This window comes from Chroicocephalus ridibundus, chromosome 4 (assembly GCF_963924245.1).
Source record: "Chroicocephalus ridibundus chromosome 4, bChrRid1.1, whole genome shotgun sequence".
Classification (NCBI taxonomy): domain Eukaryota; kingdom Metazoa; phylum Chordata; class Aves; order Charadriiformes; family Laridae; genus Chroicocephalus; species Chroicocephalus ridibundus.
This window is the reverse complement of record NC_086287.1, coordinates 33,402,875-33,423,554: the sequence shown is the minus strand read 5'-3', so window position 1 is coordinate 33,423,554 and position 20,680 is coordinate 33,402,875. Positions and strand designations below refer to the sequence as shown.

At 38.0% G+C, this 20,680-nt stretch overlaps 1 protein-coding gene across 3 annotated transcripts in view; it reads left to right on the top strand.

Moving 5' to 3' along the window:
* The window catches only part of NUBPL (NUBP iron-sulfur cluster assembly factor, mitochondrial), an 86,931-nt gene that overhangs the window by 48,047 nt on the left and 18,204 nt on the right, over positions 1-20,680 (top strand). For all 3 annotated transcript variants that reach the window (XM_063331774.1, XM_063331775.1, XM_063331773.1), the window contains 2 exons: positions 4,499-4,592; positions 17,574-17,659. In XM_063331774.1, the coding sequence (XP_063187844.1) occupies positions 4,499-4,592; positions 17,574-17,659 (180 nt within the window). The remainder of the gene's footprint in view (positions 1-4,498; positions 4,593-17,573; positions 17,660-20,680) is intronic.

Here is a 20,680-nt window from a genome sequence, read left to right as displayed (position 1 = left end):
AATGTGCTCTTAATATGAGCTCATTTACTTGTATGCAGCTCCATTTGCATACAGACACACTTCTCAGAACTGATTGAGAACATGAGGACTAGTGGTCCTGATTTGGTAAACTGTTGCATATAAACAGGATTTGCATTCAAATTAGTGTTTTATATCACAGCCTGATTATACACCCCATTTTAATAATGTTGAATGAATGGCAGAGTAGATTTCAGAAAGCCACTCCTCTGATTATATGTTCCAATTCTAAATTTAATTAAAAATGTCTCTCCTCCCTTTTTTTCTCCTTTGCTGAAGTTTAGTAACAGACCTGGAATATCTTCTGCCATTAAATAGTGTGTACACTTCTATAACAAATCATTATACCTTCTAAATTACGTTCAATAATTTGTTTAATAAAGACTGTCATACTGCTTGTGGGAGGATAATGGAGGAGCAGCTGAACTCCAGTGTTCATCATCTACTTCTGCAGAAGAGAATAAAAGGAAGTCTACAGAGAGAAATGGGATGAGGTGCAGAGTTCCCCAGCCTAAGCCCGAGCAAGTCCGTATGCCTAGAAGACACTGTTCACTTCTAGGCAAAACCACTAGTTCAGTTCTTTTCAGCAATTATAGGTATGTCATTGCGGTGCAGCTCTCCATTCTCACCCTGAATTACAAATTAAAAGGAAGAGAATAAAATTGTGACAGTAACTATTTGGCTACATCCAAAATGAAACCTAAGGTTAGTTTTAATGAGGAGCGGCTTTCCAATCTGGTTTGCTATCTGACTTCCACCAGTTCAGCGCCACAGCAGTGGCATAACTCGGAGAGGTGTGTGGTGGGTAGTTCTCACATATATTCAACACTTGGCGCGCCTAGACATCTTCCCTTTTGCCTTTCTGAACTGGTGTGACAACAGCCTGTCTTCTGTCCTACTCCGCACAGCAGCAATACATCCCCTCCACTGCTGCTCGGATAGTGTGGCTTCCCCATTTTTCTGTGCTCAGATTTGAGTATTATAATGGAGTACAATTCATTTGATAAAGACAGCTCATGTCTTTTTTTCAATCCATGAATTTGAAGAAAGTACATGAAATAAGATGGTTTCAGTGCCATAAATTAAGTAAAGCGTTATAATTTAATTGCACTATGTGTTAACAGAGTATTTTTCCTGTTGCCTAGCAATGAGATTTACCATGAGATTCACCATGTGCTTAAGATTCCATTATTAACTTCTATTTTCAGAGGTTTATAACTTCAATAAAAATCATTACTCATAGGACAATCTAGAAAGTGCACATTGAAAGTTCTTTTTGTTGTTATGGGGTCACTTACTGAGGAAGCTTGAGGCAGAAAGCTCTGGTGCCGTCTGATTTCTGTACCCTTTCTCCTATTCTACTATACGTCATAAATGTTGAAAGTTCACTTCTCAAGCAACAATTGTTTTGCGTGTTTTTGAAGCAGTAAGCTATTTATAAGAGTGTTCTTTTACTTTAAAGGTTCTGCGTGGAGATGCTTTTACCAAGGCAGCTACTCTGCATAGAAAAGTAGCAACTGCTTTGTGCTTCCCCACAAAACTGAATGCTTAGGAACGGGCTTGAGCACTGGCCTTTGAGGTCTTCTCCCTTCGTGTTCCACATAGCAGTAGAATAGGTCTAGATGTTTTCTTTGGGGAACTGTAATGCTTGTTAGGTAGGAGGATCACATGGAGCTTGATGAAGGAGACTAGTGCTTGAAGACGTTGGAGGAGCAGAAGCTCTGGTAAGAGTGAAAAGAAATGCTGTAGGACAGGCCCAGAAAGTCACCTCATTCCACAAGAGGAGCTAGCTTAAAGTTAGGGCCAGCAAGTACGTGCAAAACCAGACAGCTTTTAGCTAATGGGGAAAAAAACGGTGCCTTTTTTTTTTTTTTTTTTATTCCAGTTACCTCTGACAAGGATGGGGTTTGGATTGTCTTGCACTACTCCATGAGGCAGTGCTGTCCGTAAAAGGACTTGAAGATGAGCTTGTGGAGAAAAGGGCTGAAAACTACTCAAGTTTTTTCGAGAACCAAGTGTTTTTGGCAGAGAGTGACTGAAAAATGTGTCAGAATAATAGTAGTGCTATGCCACTCATAGATGTGTTTCAGGACTGCATCTTGCTGCAAGGCAGAAAGCAAAAAACCAGTTTATTCATAGTTTCCGTAGAAGTATTTAAGCAAGGAAAATATGATTACTGGACTTGTAAATTTGTAAATTTGGACTTAACAAAAGATGCCAGAATCAGCCTTTATGAAGATATGGGGGAAAAAACGTACTTTGAATTAATCCTTTTTAAAAAGTAAAACCCTCTACATCTTAGCGTTTCAAAATGGTTGTGATTATTATGAAAGATTTGGTTTTGCATGTTGAGATTTATACACATAACTATTTATGGGGGATATGTGTGTTTAGTTGCAAATCTTTACAGAACTTGACTTTACTTACGTTGTAAACTACTACTACTTTTTAACATCTATATAATTCCAATTTTTCACCTTTATAATGGTTATTTCCTAATTAAGAAACAGGAATTTAAAAATCATGCTTTCAAGAGAGCAAAGTAATCTTCACTGGAAAAGGAGACATTCCTCAGTACTGGCATTTATCTTGCTTTATTACTGAGCAAGATTAGTTAAGAAAAATAAAGTAAGAAACACATATTTTTTTTTTTTTTTTTTTTTTTTTTAGAAAAACTGGCTTCTCTACCCCATGCTTATGGTTCAGTACATACATTTTTGCACACACATATGTAATTTTTCTTTGGGGTTATATAGTCTCAGTGTGATTATGAATGCTAATTACTTTTAGAAATCTGCTAGATATATGTTGGTTTTGTTGACAAAATATAGATATTATAAAATAATACAGATATTATAGATAATATAGATCAATGTTAAATGTGAAAAAGTGCAATATTTGCTGTGGTTAACATAAGTAGCATTTCCTGTTTAGCTAGACCATCCTAGGTATCATTTAGTGCTCCTGAAGCCTTTGGATAGAAAATGAGGAAAGGAAGGTGTGCCTAAGAGTCCCTAATTTAGAAGTCTAAAGTTAGAATTAACCTTCTCCACCCCCCTTTTCCCATAAGTGCTCTGAAATCCTCCATCTTCATCAATCTGCCTTGAAAAACTCCATTTCTCAGTGGAGTGCTGTGTTGGGTTAGTGGTCTGGATTTCACATCCCTTGTGCTTCCCCAGAAGATCATCATCCGTACAAGAACTGAATGAAAATTCGGAGCGATCCCCTGACAGTGTCTGACGCTCCAGGACAATAACTGGGGGACTGGCAAAATGTCAGTTGTTTTTGCTGTTAAAATGACCCTGAGGGAATGTGTAAAATAAAAGAGAAAGTAAAATCCTTCTCTTGTTTGGCATTTTCCAGTATTAAAGCAGCTCATAGACTTTTGTATCTGTTGTATGAATCAGAAACATACCATATAATTGCATTATCTCTGTGTGGAGAGAAAAATGAGGGGGAGATATCTGTGGGTATTTATTTTTAATGTGGTTACGAATTCTAAAGCTTCTGTACTGCAGAGACAAAAGACCTTGTATCATTACTGCTGGCTAGTAAAAGTGCACTGGTACTAACGCGCACCACGTCAGAGTTGAATGAAGGATTTCCCAAAGGTTAGTTAAACTGCTGGGAAATGTTTAGGCAAAGTGTAGACCTAGGACCGTTTCTGTTCTCACGAAGAGAACATTTCTTGCAGCACACAGTGCTCAAAAGAGAGTTATTTGGCTCTCCTGGACATCTGTCCTGGTAAAGAACATAAATAATCACAGCATTCTCATGTTTGAGCCTGATATCTTCAATGGTTGCTCTCATTTGATGCTAAGCAACCAGTAAATTTTTTTTTTGTGTGTGATGTCTCATGTGCATTTTAAGTTTGTGTAATTATACCTGGTGATTTTGATTTAACAAATCTGTTGGGTTTTGGTTTTGGTTTTTTTTTTTTCCCTCCCAACACGTTTTTTTTTCCTAGAAAAAATTCAGCACCAATAGCTCTAACTTTGCAACAACAAATCAGAAAAAAAATTACTAAAGCTTTATATGTAGTTTCAACGAAGTGATAAGAGGGAAGCAAACTTGGTTTTAAATGAATGGAAACAGCTCCTAAGCTGTGTTTGTTCCACCAAACCCAGAATTTTAGCATTAATTTTACCTAACGTTTGCTTCTATCCTGTGATTAAGCACCTGTAAAGTGAAAGTCTTACATTAAGTCTTTTTTGGGGAAAGAATTCAATAAGGATTATGCTCATAACTTAATAATAAAGTTGCACTCATAGTTCTTAGCAAAGATTACATCTCTTAGAAAAATGATGTCTTGATCCTGTACTGAAAGTGTGACTAAAAGGGCATCTCAGTATCATTCTTTTGAGGTGTCCTTGGTTCACTTGTTTTACAATATAGGAAACAAGGACTGCAATAAAACATGAAGTGCCTTGAATAAAAAGACATCAAACCTCCAACATACGTTTTTATTGTCATCTTCTAGGTTGACTGGGGTCAACTGGACTATTTAGTAATTGACATGCCACCTGGGACTGGAGATGTACAGCTGTCAGTCTCACAGAATATTCCAGTTACAGGTACGTGTTATGCTTGACTGTTACAGAGATTTGAAGTTTGCTAAATCTGATTGCTTTAGAAAAATCTTATTTTAAAATGCCAGTCAGAAATTCTTTTAATTGTCTTTCTAACACACCAAGAAACTGTTCTGTCAGTGGTGTGGTGATGAAAAACAGTGATTTTTAACATGTTAGCATTGTAATTGTGTTACTTTCTTCTAAGCTAAGTTTCGAAAAGATTGAGAAATCAAGTACAGCACTCTGGAAGGAAAGGCAGTCATGCCAAAAACTGGTAAGGTTAGTAGTAGAAAGTATTTTCTTTGTCTGTACCTACTGCATAGTAAAGCTAATACAATAAAATAGTTTGTCTTCATGATTGCCTTTTAATTAGAAGCTGACAACGCTGTTAAAGCACAACATTTATTCAGATAAACTACGCAGCACTGTAATGCACAGATGCATTCTTTTTCCTCTCATGTTATGAATTTGACTTTTTGTAGGGGTTTTAAACTTTGACAAACCAATCTTGAGATACCCGGGCTGCCCTCTAATCTCATAGGTTTCAGCGGGAGTTAGAAATACTGCTTCTGAAAGGATGCTGAGCATCTCACGAGATCTGATAGACTGGAGTGGGTTTTTACCTGTCTGACATACTTCAACAGCAAGCGTAATCAATGTTAGGAACTCAGTGGTAAAAGAGACAAAGCAATCCTTATGGTTCCAGGAATAATTTTATAATTGCCGTGGCTCTTCATCAGGGTGTTACTGCAGCACTGGAGTGTGTTACCCAAAGATCCTGTGGGATCTCCATCCTTGGCAGTTGTCTAGATTGAACTAGACAAAGCCCTACCTAGTGTTGCCAACAGATGACCTCCAGAGACCTTTTCCAACCAGAAATTCTGTGATTCTGAGTTATTAAGTAATCAGTGGGACTGCTTGCTCCATATCAGATAAATGTGTTGATACAAACACAAAATGGTAATGTCTTTTAATGCTGTCTTTCTCTTCGGAGTGCAGACTGGCTTACGTGCACAGGCAAGCCCTGGTTCCCTCCGACGCTCCTTTCGCTCTGCACTTTGTAGTAACACACTGAAGTGAAGGCACTGAATATTAAATTTGTATAACTATTTCACTTGCATGTAGAATTCTGACCATGCTGCCTGATAAATTTAGTGAATAAAGAATTGTGTATCCCTAAAAGTGCATAGGGTAGGATAAAAGAGTGTTACAGGTATAGGTGGAAAGACTGGTGGTCGATTATAGGCATGCCCATGTATAAAAGCACTAACGCTAACGGATTTGGGGTCATACTCCCTGGTTTCGCAGCAAAACCGTCACCACTGGTACATCACAGTGAAGTCTACAGGAATAAAAGGAGCCATTTAACAGTCAACAGCACCTTGTGTCGTTTCCTTAGCACAGTCATGTCTCAGCTGCAATTGTACATGATAATCACAGTAACTCATATATCTACAAGCCCTAATTTTTGACAAATAGTTAAATTTAGTGTTAAGGCTGTGTGGTGGTATCTTATAATCTTCCTTGATGTCAAGTTCAGAAAAACTTTCATCTTTTGACATACAAAACTCAAATGTTAGGGCATGTGCTAACTCAGCCATAACGCTGTTGGCCCAAAGTTGTTGATAACCACAGGAGGTTCTCTGCTCTCTGTGATTGTGGAGTGGTGGAAGGGAGCAAATCAACGGAGTTGTGATGAACAATTTAAGTAATTTTTCCTATAAGAAGAAGAAGAGGAGGCTCTAGTGCCTTAGCTTGTCTGTGACCTGGAACGTATGATGAAAAGCAAACCACGATTCATACCCATTTTTGTAAATAAAGTGCTTAGTAGGTCGCATGCATGAGTAGCAAAGCAGGAAGGCCTTTTACTCCCAGGGTTTTAAGCAATGAGCTGAAGCCTGACAGTGGTATGGAAGTTTTTGGTAAGGTAAAATTTCACATTAGATCTTGTACATAAGAGCAGTAAAATTACGAAATTGAAGAGGTGTGGCTTTATCTTCGTAGATTATGGGTTCTTTTAAAGTATGGTGAGTATAGATATTTGCTATTTACTACAGTGTACCTAAATCTCCTAATTTAACATAGAAAAGGTCATTAGACTCTTGATCTTCAAGAGATTTTTGTGCTGTTTTCCCACAGAATTCTACGCTGTCTTCAGAAGTGTGAGTGGTTGTGCTGTTGGGGCACTGGGTCTCTGGGACAGACAGGTGATGGAGGAAAGTACTTTAATCTGTGTTTCATCCAAGTTTTGCTGAGGTCTGTTTGTGGAAGGTCACAAGATCTTTCTAACTGATACAGCACATCAGTTAAAGGAAACCTTAATTTGGTGATTTTTCATAATACTTACATCTTCTCAGAATGTAATAGATGTTAACAAAAGCAAAACAAGTTAAAAAAGTGCTAGATTTTCTTGCTAAGGACAGCAATGTCCTCATTCTGGTGTGGGTGTAACAAAGCAAAGAATTAAGAGTAAATAATTTTTATTCAGTATTTTAATTAGTTTTCCATATGACTGTCAGAAACCTGTGGTTCTCATACCTGTTGAATCAGGTTTTGAGGCAAGTCAAAGTAGACAAGATGTTGATTTAAAAAAAGAAAAGGAAAACAGGTTTAAAACAACAAGCAGCAATGCAGATTTTCTTGATATGCCATAAAAGGGGATAAATTCTTAACCGTGTCTCTCTTTTTTTTTTTTTTTTTTTTTTGTGAACAAGTATGGGCTTTTACAAATTCCTAACGGAAGACAGCATTTTGATTTGAATTGTGAAATGGCATCACATTGTTACCACAGTTGCTCAGTTCAGTTTATTACTTCATCAATCCTAACTTCATGAAATTAGGAGTGATAGACTTGGTTTACATTTGTCTTTCCTGTTAGTTGGTTTTGTTGAGCATACTGAGATCAACTCTTGCAGTTTAAAAAAATAAGTGTGTTGTGCTTTGGATGAAGACAAACACAGCAGACAAGGAGTGATAAGATTTGTAATTCCCTGTCTTCTTACTGGCTCAATGAATTGTAGTGATTTATAATGAATTTCCTCTGGTGTGTATTGTGGGTATTTTTCATTCTCATTGGAAGGGCTTCTTTTTGTGTATTACAGCTTGAACTGCACTTTCTTCTTTTACTCTTGTTACGTGGTTTCTGTCGATTTGACAGTCCCATAGCCTTGTTTAGCATGTTTTTATTTTCTTCAACCTTGTTCCTTTCAAGGATATGGAAGATAGTGTTACAGATCTTGATGGTGATGTCTTTGGAGCAGTCTACAGAATTCTGCTGGTTTTGTGGGCTCCATCTTCATTTGCAATTCCTGTTTCTAAGCTGTGTGTTGTCTTTTATTTTTTACAGAAAGTATTTGGTGTTGTGCCATTCTGTTCCCTCTCTGCTTTTTTTGATCTTTCTTTATCCTTTGAGGATGCCTTGGACAGTCATGGTACTAGTGGTATAATTTCCCCTCTTTTTCCTCAGAGACAGCGTATATATCTTAGTTAAATACATTTAGAAGTGCATTATCTAGTTTGCATGAAAGTTGTAGTTTGATTTGCATGCATGCATATGTGAGATACAGTATTTGCATTACGGTTTCTTCATTATTTATCTGTGGCTTCCAGTGTAGAAAATTTTTATCCTGTCTCTTAATAAATTTACAAAACCTGCACGCACATTTTTGCCAGCTGCTTACAGATTTTTCTGTGAGTGTGAGAAAGAGCACTGGTAAAGGTGTTTTGTTTGGGGTGAGATTGGCCAGATGGGGCATGAAAAACCATAGCATTGCAACGTCTGACAATGAGAGAGAGACTGATAGAATGTGTGAAATGCTATTGGGTTTTAATTTTAGAGTACTGGGGTTTTTTTAATCCCGGTACCATAGGTACTATAATTTTCTTGAGTCAAAAAGAGTTTCGAGCCTTACCTAATGGGTAAAGCAACATAACAAAATATGTCTTATAATTCTGGTTTTCATTAAAGAGAATATCAGCCTCACACAGGCTCAGCTGGAGTGACAGTTTTGTGTGGGTATCTTTGAAAGAAGATGAAAAAGGAAACTACTTTGAATTTCATATTTTATTTTATTATTCTTAGTCACCTTACAAGGAGATGCATCTTATTTAGTATATTATTGTTTAATCATCCGTAACTTTTCTCATGTTGCAGTCATTTTTCAGCAAACTAGTAGATGAGAAATTATATGATAGCTTGAAAATGTGATTTATATTTCTGCTGAACTACCACTTCTTTCTTCAGATGCAAGTTTGCTTTCCAAATAGAAATCTAGGGTCAGTCTGGAGAAAAAGACTTTGTTTATGGTCTGTTGTTATGTAATTTGTATTTAGTTCTACTTCTTTACTTCAGCTTTGTTCTTATGTTTCATCTTTTGCATGACATGTCCAGAAGTGGGTTCTTTATCATGTGTTGAACATGCATCCTTGGGAAAGCTTGTAGTGTCCTTACTTGTTTTCCAGCTTTAAAGCATAGGGGCGTTCAGCTGACATTACGATATTTGATATCAAGATATAACGTAAAGTAATGATATTATGAAGAATAAGGCTTGTGATTCCTTTGCATTACCTAGTTGCGAAATTGTGAAATCTTAGTGTGTGTATTCGTTCCATTATTTAGATAGAGGAGCCATAAATCAAATTAATAAATAATATCAGAGATGGAGGATTAGCCTCCCTAAGCACTGGGACAGAAGTTTATCATTCTCTCCCTTTAGAGTGTGAAGGCTGCGTGGGCAGCAGCAAGGGCATCTCTGCTCGAGAGGCATTCCCAGAGCCCTGCATGAGTGTGTCTTCCTCGTGCAGAAGCTGCATCGTGGGGGCTGACTGTTGTTAAATAAATGAGGCTGTCTACTGCCCTTTCTTTATTAATGTTAAAGTGAAGCCTGCGTTAGTGAAGTGTGACAGCTTTGACAGCTCTAGAGACTGACACTCTGTCTCAATTGACAGAATCGACTCCAGGTTAATACTGGAATTGTTTCATTTGATAAACTTTGCCATATCGCTCTTTTCTTTGGACATCGAGATCCCATGGCAGTGGAAACCATTGCAAATATACACCTGTCCAGTGGGAAGTGGACCGAGACAATCAAATAATTTCACATCTTACTGAACAAATCTCTTCATAATTGCAGTAGTGAGCATTGGAGTGAACTGTGTTTATACAGGAGACCTAAAGGTAAAATAGGTAAAATGCTTCCTGTTTTATTTCAGTGCTTTTAATTTTTCCACCTTTGGGAAGCAACATTTTTTTTGGCGTTTTCCACACATAGCATATATTATTATAATCTTTTAATCATAGAATCATAGAATCATTTAGGTTGGAAAAGACCCTTGGGATCATCGAGTCCAACCATCAACCCCACTCTACAAAGTTCTCCCTTACACCATATCCCTTAACACTACATCTAAACGAGTCTTAAACACATTCAGGGATGGTGACTCCACCACCTCCCTGGACAGCCTGTTCCAGTGTCTGACCACTCTTTCTGTGAAGAATTTTTTCCTAATGTCCAGCCTAAACCTACCCTGCTGCAGCTTGAAGCCATTCCCTCTTGTTCTATCACTAATTACCTGTGAGAAGAGACCAGCACCAACCTCTCTACAATGTCCTTTCAAGTAGCTGTAGAGAGTGATGAGGTCTCCCCTCAGCCTCCTCTTCCTCAAACTAAACAGTCCCAGCTCCTTCAGTCGCTCCTCATAAGATTTATTCTCCAGGCCCTTCACCAGCTTCGTTGCCCTCCTCTGCACTCGCTCCAGCACCTCGATATCTCTCTCGTATTGAGGTGCCCAGAACTGGACACAATAACTCAAGGTGTGGCCTCACCAGTGCTGAGTACAGGGGGACAATCACCTCCCTACTCCTGCTGATCACACTATTTCTAATATGAGCCAGGATGCCATTGGCTTTCTTGGCCACCTGGGCACACTGCTGGCTCATGTTCAGCCGCATGTCAATTAGAAGCCCCAGGTGCTTTTCTGCCAGGCTCTAATAAGCCTGAATGCGATGTTTTGTTTTTCTCGAATTCTATAAAAGCAGAAGCATTACTAGTTGTACAGGGGATGACTTTGATCCCCTTTTAGATTTAAAACCAACATAGTACAGAGTTCCTACCATCTTTTTATTGCCTTGTCCTATAAATGGTGTAATTTTTCCTAATGATTGTATTTCAGCAATATGTAGATCTTAAGTATCTCCTGAGTGCCTTTTGCAGATAAGGCTGAAATATTTACCAAAGGAGTTTTTGTTACTTCAAATATGAATTTTCAAAGAATTGTAATTAATAAGGTTTCTTTTGACAACAGCGTTTAAATAAAAACAAAAAGCATATTTCTGTCTTTACTCACAAAGCATTAAAAGTCTTATTTCTAATCAAATTGAAGAGGAAAGAGTAGAGAGATGCCACCAACGTGAAGACACTTGGCATTTTTAAATTCTGAATGAAATGTGACATACCAAACTGGTGAACCACACTATTTACTCATGTTTATGTCAGTGTCACACAGACCAGGGTGTAGCCTTGCACACAAACGTTTTATAGCAGCGTGTGGGACTTAGGAGAGAACCAGCTCCTGCCTCAACATACAATAATGTACCAGAACAGGAAGTTCCAGGTGATGAATAGACCGTCTGTTCAGAAATGAGCATTAATAACAGCAAAAAAGAGAATTGCAAATCAGATTTTTAAATAGAAAACAGTGTTGGATGTTTAAAAAAATTATGCGTGAGTTAGGGTGGAAAAGAATTGTGATTTGTGAGATAAAGGTGTCTTTTTAAATTAACTAAAATTGCAAGCTGAGTAGGCATGGTGCTGTTCTGTTGCCTTTTCTGAAGAGAAGTGATCAAAAAAACTCCAATGCCGCCGTACAAGTTGCACGTAGCATACAATTTAAGATTAGAGGTGTATCTGTATTGTGTCATTGCTCTTTGTGTAAGTGTCTTTTTCCCCCTTGTTGAATATCTTGTACTTTGATGCAAATCACAGTTGCAAGGCATCTGATCTTTCCTTTTACTTTAACAATAATATACAACGTTTTTCTCCATTTCTGAGCTTGCTTTCTTCTTTTATGGAGGAGGTACATCATTAGTTTCTACAGTAAATTTTTGCCGGTATTTTATGGAAGCCATCTGGGTAACAGTAAATTTTACTTTATGTATTTTTGAATGGCAAATATTTTTAATATCATATTTTCATGTAGATTTACTCTTTTTCTTTCATGCTGTATTTTGGTACTTTAAATAACTGCGAGAAAGGAAAAGCAGGTTTAGCATAGATCGAAAAACAAATAAAACTTAGTCACACCAGTGGGGATTTTGAAATAGTTCTTTGTATTCATCTAAATATAATTTTTATGCCGAAATAGTTTGCTTCTGTTGTCAGAAAAAATCTAGTTGACAAATGCAAATTATCATCAGGGTTGTCTTAGCTTTGGACACTCCTGGTACTTCATTATGAAGTGCCAGACCCAGTAGACTCTGTAAACTTAATTTAGAGACCAAAATACAGTATGAGCTTACACATTAATGCCTCACACTCTTTCAATATAAATTTAAATTTAATTCTTGGCTCATGGAGATTGATTTAACACACGTTTCCTGTCCAAGCTGAAGTGATAGTATATTCAGGGCAAGTTCTTTAAATTTTATCATTCCTGAAAAATAGTTTTCAGGTATGGGGGGAAAAAAAGCTGTGAAGTATGGAGGCTTTGAAAACTGAAGTTCTCTAAGGTCTGGCAACAGTGGCTAAGTGTATGTTAAGTACTAGATTAGCTGCAATTTCCTCGGGTTTTTTTAGACCAATTATTCTGAATAGGAAGAATAAACGAGCCTAGTGTTCGGCTGACAATTGCAAAAGATGAGAGAAATCCATATGAATAATGGTACTGCATTCTCTCCTCTAGCTATTTCTTCTGCAAAAAATAAATGTTTAAATCTGCCCCTTGCCACCCCCACTTCTGTCGGAAAACAGCAAAAACCAGAATGCTTTTTGGAGGTGATTGAAGTAGTCTTGAGTGTTGTCTTTTCTGTGGAGTAGAATCACTCTTTTACCTCGTTCTCCTCTTTGGATTAATACCTCTCATTAATAAAACCCAACATATTCATTTGTCAAAAGAGACTATTTGGATTTTGCTCTTGGCCTAGTACAACGCTCATTATAATCTGGACGTGATTGGCAAATGCCCTTGAAAGCAGGAGGTGGAATGGAGTAAAGCAGAAAAATGCCAATAATTCAGATAGCTAAGGAAAAGTGGAAAGTGGCAGAGTGTCTGTGAGGGAGTAGCTTTTTATTTTATGCCTATACTTTGCAAGTAATGTTTGTTCACAGATGTTATTACAAATGTTTTCAGGGTTTTCACTTTGCTAAATAAATATTGCATCCCAAATTGCATTTGTGTGACATATGTATTCTGTTTGCCAGACCAAACCCAAACATTTTAACACAGTGAGAGTTGTCTTTCCACGTTTTTCTCCATGTGAACTAGTGTGAAAGGGATGTTATATACTTACTGATCTGGTAGATGAGGGCAGTTTAACTTCAGGGTGACAGTTGTGATATTCGTCTGCTCAGTGGCTTCTGCCAGGAGGAAGAAGCTTGCTCTAAGATTTATGTTCTCTTTTAATGTGGGCAAGGTGGTGGTGCCCCAGTCTCTAATTACCCGCTAGTTCGTGGGCAGAAGAGGATGTGTGGCTGCTGGAAACATACAGTGTTTGACCAGTTGTTCAAAGACTCCTCCAAAAAGAAGGCAGCAAGCAGGCTGGAGGTGTGGCAGAGCCAGGAATCCAGCCTTTGGGACAGTGGTGAGCTGTATTACGAGTCTCAAGGAAGGATCCCTTAAGGGAAAATCACATTAGTGATTCTTTTTGGTTGCTGGTTGTAATGAGATGTCACATACAAAAGCTAAAGGAACTTCTTTACGAGGTTTATCCAAGGAGATGGACATTTTTTTAATGTTCGTGTATCTGTAATCATCACCAGCTGAAATTCTAGCAAAGACAGAAGTCTTCGTTCTTGCAAGACCTTGTTCCGCATCTTCAAGTGTAAACTATATCTGTAATTCCAGGCACCTTTTACCTATGAAGTAACAAGAAACTTAACAGAAGGTGAGAAGGACTCTGAAGAGATTCAGATTCACCAGGCTATTTATAACTTGAAAGTCTCACCTAGAAGTTTGAAATTGATGCAGTGAAAAAGGTAGCAAAAGCTACAAAACGTGCATGAGTGGTGTGGTCAGATCAGGCCATCCACAGCTGCACTGAGGTCTGAATGTGGTTCCTTGCAAGAGCATTCAATGCCTGGCAGTCAGCAGATGCAATTACTAGAAAAATGCAGTATATCTTTCTGTGTCTTTATCCTCCAGAACTCTATTTGTCAGTCTTTCTGGTCAGTTACGCTTCACTCTACAGGTTTTGGGGTGGCATTATTTGCGAAGTTAGTAAGAATCAGGGTGATACAAGACACAGTCTAATACTTGTGCGTGGAAGGGTCCTTAATCATCTGTCTGGATGAGATGCACGTAGCCTGGTTCTGAAGTCTGCCTTTGAAGGCACTGGGGGGAAAAAAGAGTATGCTAGATCCTTTTCACCCTAAGGTAGACCTTCTAAACTGCTGCTTGTCAGCTGCATTTTAGAGCTGCCTGCTTTTTGCTTGGGTATAAATTGACTGTAGCTAGGCTTGGAGAGATTCCACGTTATGCCTTGTAACCCAGAGCATCTAATGGAAACCTTAATGACGCAGTGAATATAGGTAATATTTTCTATACACAAAAATTATAGGCTGTTTCAGTGCTTGTAATTTCCTGAACACCAGTCCACTAGAAGGGTAAGTACCAATGTGCTGTGTAGGCACACCTTTCTTTTACTGAATATTAAGTACCTGGGATTAAAAAAGAAAGGCAAACATCAGTGTTACAGGCTATTGTTAGTTCTCTCTATATATATTATGCATGCTAAGAATTAAAAATATAGTTAGCATAGTTTTTACTAATGCAACATGCATCAGCTTTTAGTCAACTGAAATATGGTGAAGTTACAAAAATAAATGGAATGCATGAATAAGTAGATATGTCACTTAAACCTAAATGTGCTCAACTTAGATATCCTTAGTATGCTCAAGGCACAGAAATTATTCTTCTGCACACAACTGCAAACACAGAATTTGTAATATATTTTAATGTGCAGTGTGATAGCGTTATGGTTTCTGCAACGTCTCTGTTCAATTTGTCAGCATTAGTTTGCCTCATTCAGACAGAGGCTTGTGTAAACATTGCACATATTGCTTCAAGAGATGTGCTGTGTGCATGAATTCAGTTATATTTCATTACTTTATTGATCAAAATAACTCTTCACTGTTTGATATTCTTGTTAACCGTGTAGAGCCAATATAGCAAAGAAAGTGTGGGCTGTGTTCTTTCTTGCTCGTCGTTTGAATCGCTTTCTGAATTAAACATATGCAAACTTATTCAGGGAGGGGAGCGCCTTGAAAAGTCTCATTTGCCATATTTGGTTGGTAGTGAAGGAAATAATGCTGCTAATAATTTGAATTCTTGAACGTCAGGTTGGGTTTGCTGGACTAGCAGTTGTACCAAAGAAAGAGAAAAGATACTTATTTTAAAGGGCGTTGGTATAAGTCAGTACAAGCTGACTGTGAATAAATTTTGCCTGTAATCCAGCTCAGAGTGAAAAGGAAAATGGGAGAGACACATCTGTTCCACCTTCAGCAGCAGCTTCTTGGGCATGTTGGCTTTCACTCTGTGCAATGCAAGTTGTCCACAAGCATAATTTTAACTCATGTATTTCAGAAGCCAGAGTTTTTTGTACAGGGAGTTGGTGTTTATGGCAGCATAAACTCTGCAATGTGCCATCGGGCCTTTCTGGCGTATTAGCTTTTCCCCTTTGGGTGAGGTTCTCTAGCAACAGAATTTGTTAGTCAAAAATATCTCTCGAATAAGCTGCTTGTGGTTCTAGTGGGGGTTTTCATTGTGCATAGTCTCTGTCCTTCATGCCATGCCAATTATCGGAGTCTTAAAAACATTAACAATGGACAAGAAAATGTAGATTTCAGCTTTTTTGAACTGCATATTAACTTCTACCTGAAGATCCAGGGAATGCTGAGCCAGCATCTTAGGGGAAGAGCGTGAACAAAAGTGTGAAACGATTAACATGAGTGTATACACAAATTTCCCATTTTGTTTGAAAAGAAAGCAGTAATAAGCATTTTGTACGAGTATTGAAAGATCTTGGTTTTACAGATATGCAGAAAGCTTGAGGACATTGAGTCTAAATTACTTATTTGTGGACTGCGCTTTTAGGGAAGGGTGCGTTCATTTTGTGGAATTAGCCCTACATTTCAGTGTCAGCTCTAAAGCGTAACCCTCCACATAGTGAAAGAAGGAGCTAAGGTGACTTGGATGTCACTGAAAGGCTTCCACGTTATTCTTTGCGATGCCATTGGAAGCAGGTTGGCTCTGGAAAAACAGCAAATTACTCGGATGCCGGAGTTTTAGCGAACAATAGGGAAATTGCATTTGCTTAGTACATTACATATGCCGTTCAGTTTTTGGACTTGTGTCTAATATTATGTAAGGCAGAGATTGGCAGCTTTTCAGGAGCGAGGTGCCAGATTGTATTTTTCTTTCACAAATTAGAGGTTAAGAACGCTGGTCGAAAACATTCAAACGCGCTGTCAGGCGGTGTTTGGAAACGGCTGGCTGTCACGCAAGCAAGATGCCACTCGGCAGCCGGCGTGGGGCCATTGCGAAGGGACAAGGGCTCCCTGTCCCAGCGATGCCAGAGCCGGAAAGGCGCTCAGGAATGCCAAGGCTCCCGGTGCTCCAGCCCCTGTCAGTGACGCTGGTGTTGTGCACCTCTGGAAAGCTACCCACCGCTTCCTTTCCCGTCTACACCAAGGGTTGGGAATTGCAGGCCCGATAGGAAACTCCATCCCACGCATCTAACATTGTCTGTGGTAATTGTGTGAAATTTGGCATAAATTTCTTGTGCGAGGCTGGCTTAATGGGTCTCTGCAGAGCTGTTTTTGTAACAGATACTTTGGAGACTGGATGGTCACTGTGAAACCAGGGCTCATCAATTGACCACTAATGTCCTCTTTTACATTCCATTTTTCTAAAATAGGGACAAGCGTGAGCTGATTCTTGGTGCAAGTTTCAAAGAAATAATATTTGAAACCCCTGAACATAAGCAAAAAGATGCTCTTTGTGAAGAGATGGGAGATACTCTAATGTCTGTATTGGTTTTGCAGTCCATATTAATGAAGAAATAATATGGGATAGTATAGGATAGTGACCTGTAGGCTTACTTTAGAATGTAACCTTTGACAAAGAGCTCTAGCTGTTCTATATGTTTAATAACTGTTGGGAGTACTAATTATCAGATAACCTGGAGCCATGTCTGAAGAGTGAGCGATACTATACTTTTTTCAAACCTGGTGCGAATTGGCCTCTTATTTTGTGGTATCGTTTGTACAAATGCACTGGTGTTGCGTCTAATGTAACACGTTTCAGGGTTGTGCCTGTCAGAAAGTGTAGCAGGTTCAGAAAGCAACAGTCTGATTACAAGCCTCTTGATTTTAGGATAAGGCTTATTGTTAAATCAAAAGCTTTCACATGTAATTATGGGATGGGACAGTTACTGTGTAGATATTCACAGAGTGCCACCTCTGAAACCTGTCAGCATGTGGACCATGTTGTCTTCTATCCATGGTCATATGACAGCTAGATCGATTTTCTCATTTAGAAAATATAAATGGTTTCTGCATAGAAAAACTTACAATGAAAATATTTAAATTATGTCTGTCATTTCTTCATAATAAAAAACATAGCATCATTTTCTTCCTTAAATCAAAAAAACCCCAAACATATAAATGTGTAACTACTTTGAATCTAGTAGCATGTACTAAACAGTGAAAATATTTAAAAGTGTAATTAATAATACATGTTTGAATGGTATTTCATGTTTTCTTTTCCTAGGAGCTGTGATCATCTCCACTCCGCAAGACGTGGCTTTATTGGATGCACGCAAAGGAGCTGAAATGTTTAGAAAAGTCCACGTACCTGTAAGCGTCTACATTAAAAATACCCGTAGATTGTTTTTCCAAAATGTAAAAAAAAAAAAATCCATATATGCAATAGGTAAACAAACCATTCAGGAATCACTTGAATTTTGTAAATTCTTGTTAAAAAAAAAAAAAGGCTTAGAATCTATATTATACCTGTATTAGGAGCTTGCTTTAACAGAAGGGAAAGCGTTTTCTCAGGCCAGGATCAAAATGGTACTTTATTTCTTCTAAATCAGTTTGTTTAATCACCTGAAATGGATCAGCCTGCTAAACAGAGTATCTCACGAAGTAACGTGGGCTTTCCAATTCTACTGTCTTACTATATTGTCTCTATGCATCCTCTTCAGCACTATCTGTGTTCAACTTAAAATCTAAAATTTCTTGAAATGTGGAAAAATCATATATTGGTACATTTTAAGAAGGAAATCTAAGTTTTTGGGAAGATTTGCGTGTACCTAATTGTCACTTTGCCATTTGAAGGGCTCCGTGATTGTCATGCCAAGTAGAAGGCTGTCTATATCACTTTATTTTTCATGAGGTTTATAGCTTACATGGTAGCTTGCTTGTTTGAGAAATGCAAAATTTAAAAATATCCACAATATTCATAAGGATTAGAAGAAAATATTAAACAGGGTGACATCTTTGGCTCGATATTTTCTCTGTGTGCTACAAGTTGCTAAGTAACTGAATGTTATACTCTAGAGTATGTTCATGAAGAGATTCATTTTTCATTTGAAATGTGCAGAGAAAATATAAACTGAAATGCTTCCTTATTTTAAACAGTAAAGAAAAAAAGCCATTTACTATACTTTAAAAAGTGTTTTCTTGCTTACCTGTGTGAAGGTCACTTCTACTCTTTGTTAAGAAAGGAGATTTATTTCATAGGTAGCGCTTTGTTAATTTAAAAAATGTGCAACAGAAACCTTGAAGTGACTGCTTTCCCTTTTTGTTTTAATTTACAGAATAGGTTAACAAGGGAAATACATTGATAAATTCCTTATTGTTAAACATATTTGCACCAAAATGGAGGTATAGTGGTATTTATCATTTGTTACTAGAAGAAAAACTAGTATATATAACAGAAGAATAACCTACCTAATGTTTGTTTTGATTTTATGTTTGGGTTTGCCACAATGATGCAAAATTATTTTCTTCAAAGAAAACAGTGTTCAAATTAGTACTTTGCTGAATTTTCCCTTTGATTGAATGAGAAATTACCAGGATTTCTTTCTAAGTCTGTTTTGTTCGATGTTCTTTGAAGAGAATGCCCTCTAAGAAAATCGTGCATTCTAGTATAGGCTTGGCTGCTATTAATTTGACTAGTGGTAAATAAGATATTAAATGTGACTTATTTTAATTCATTGGAATTTTCAGATCTTTCTAAATCCAGTGAAAAGTCACAGCAAAGCTGTTGCGCCAGATGCCGAGTTTGAATGCGCTTGAACCAGTCAGGAGTTCTTACCTTTCTCGTGGTGCTGCTTCATTTCATTCTAATCTTGTACCTACAGCAGTACAGATGTGTCATTTACTTCAGTGTTAAAGCAGCTCCTGCCTGTGTCTTAACGTTTCTAAGTGTGAACTAAATCTGAGGATCTAAAGAAAGTTCAGTTACGTAATTTTTGAGGGAGAACTTCAAACCTGAGGTTTACGTCAAAGAGGTGGAATCTGTGGGACTGTGCTAAAATTGCGGATCCTGATTATATAATTGACTGATCTTTAAAAATCTAATTTTTAAAATCCAATTTTACTTGAATCTTTAGAAAAGCGCTTGCAGAGTCTGCTTTTCAAAGAAGCAGAGAGCCTATAGGTTGCTGAGCTCTGAGTCTTTGAGTATGCTTACTTATATTTAATGAACTGGAGTCCCTCCCTTGTACATATAGGCATATATACACCACCTTCCCCTCACCCCCCCAGTCATTACTTACCAAAACCTCCAATGACATATGCAGTGTTACCACAGTAAAGTCACAATTGTTAACATTGTTTGTCCTTTACTGCATTGAAAATCAGAGAAGAATGACTGAAGGAACAGCTTAAAAGCTGGCGATGAGAGTTGGCGTTAGAACCAGGATTACAATGCAAAAGTCTTATTTTCAGTCTTAGGACATAGTCATTAGAAGAGGAGTGCCATCTCTTGTGTGGTGAAGCCCACCTGCTGAGGAAGGAGTTTGCAAAGTGTTGCTGACTCCTGTCACAAGAAGTTTCAAGATTCTCGTCCGTTATGTGAGTTTGACCATCGTTTTCACGCATCCCAGAGGCTTGCTCTGGGCAGGTGACAAAAAAAAAGTGAATAAGTTTGAGTATTTAGGAAAAAATTGCCTATTTTCACCTGCTGAAATTGGGTTCATTATGGTATGGTTTATCTTACCAATCATATCCCTGAAAGGAAAAGGCAGGGTTTTAGTTAAATCTGCAACTTTTCCGGTAGTTTCCTTGAATTGAAAGGAGATGTTGTGGATTTCACAGGTTTCAAAAAGCTGCTTATATAAACACAGCTATCTATGTATGTCCTTCTAAGATGTAAGAAAATTGTTTATTTGACTATGTAGTTACTGGTATTTCTATAGCATCCAGAGTACCCAGCTGAGGTTGTGGCTTCAAATTGGGAGTGGAAGTTAGAGCCAAAAATTGCTCGTTATAAGACAAATGGTAGGAAGACAGGGGTATTATTGTGCACATTTACTTGAAGCACTAAAACGTCTAGTGACTGACTGATGGTTACGTAGGGAGTCGATGGCAGGCTGCAGAACTGTAACCCTGACCACTTCAGTCCCCGTCAGATCGGAGTCGAACCTCAGCGCCATCCATCCTTAAGTGCAGTGAACGACTTGAATGGATTTCTCAGGAATTGCCTGCCTCTGTACAGACAGAGGGCTTTCATTCTCTCACTCTGTTTTCTTTAAATTAGAAGGCAGTATATTTGGATTTTGGTATGTTTTATTGTGTAACTGAAGGATTAATTGAGCATAAGAAACAGGTAAACATTCAGAAACAGTGTGTGTGTGCCGATAATTTATA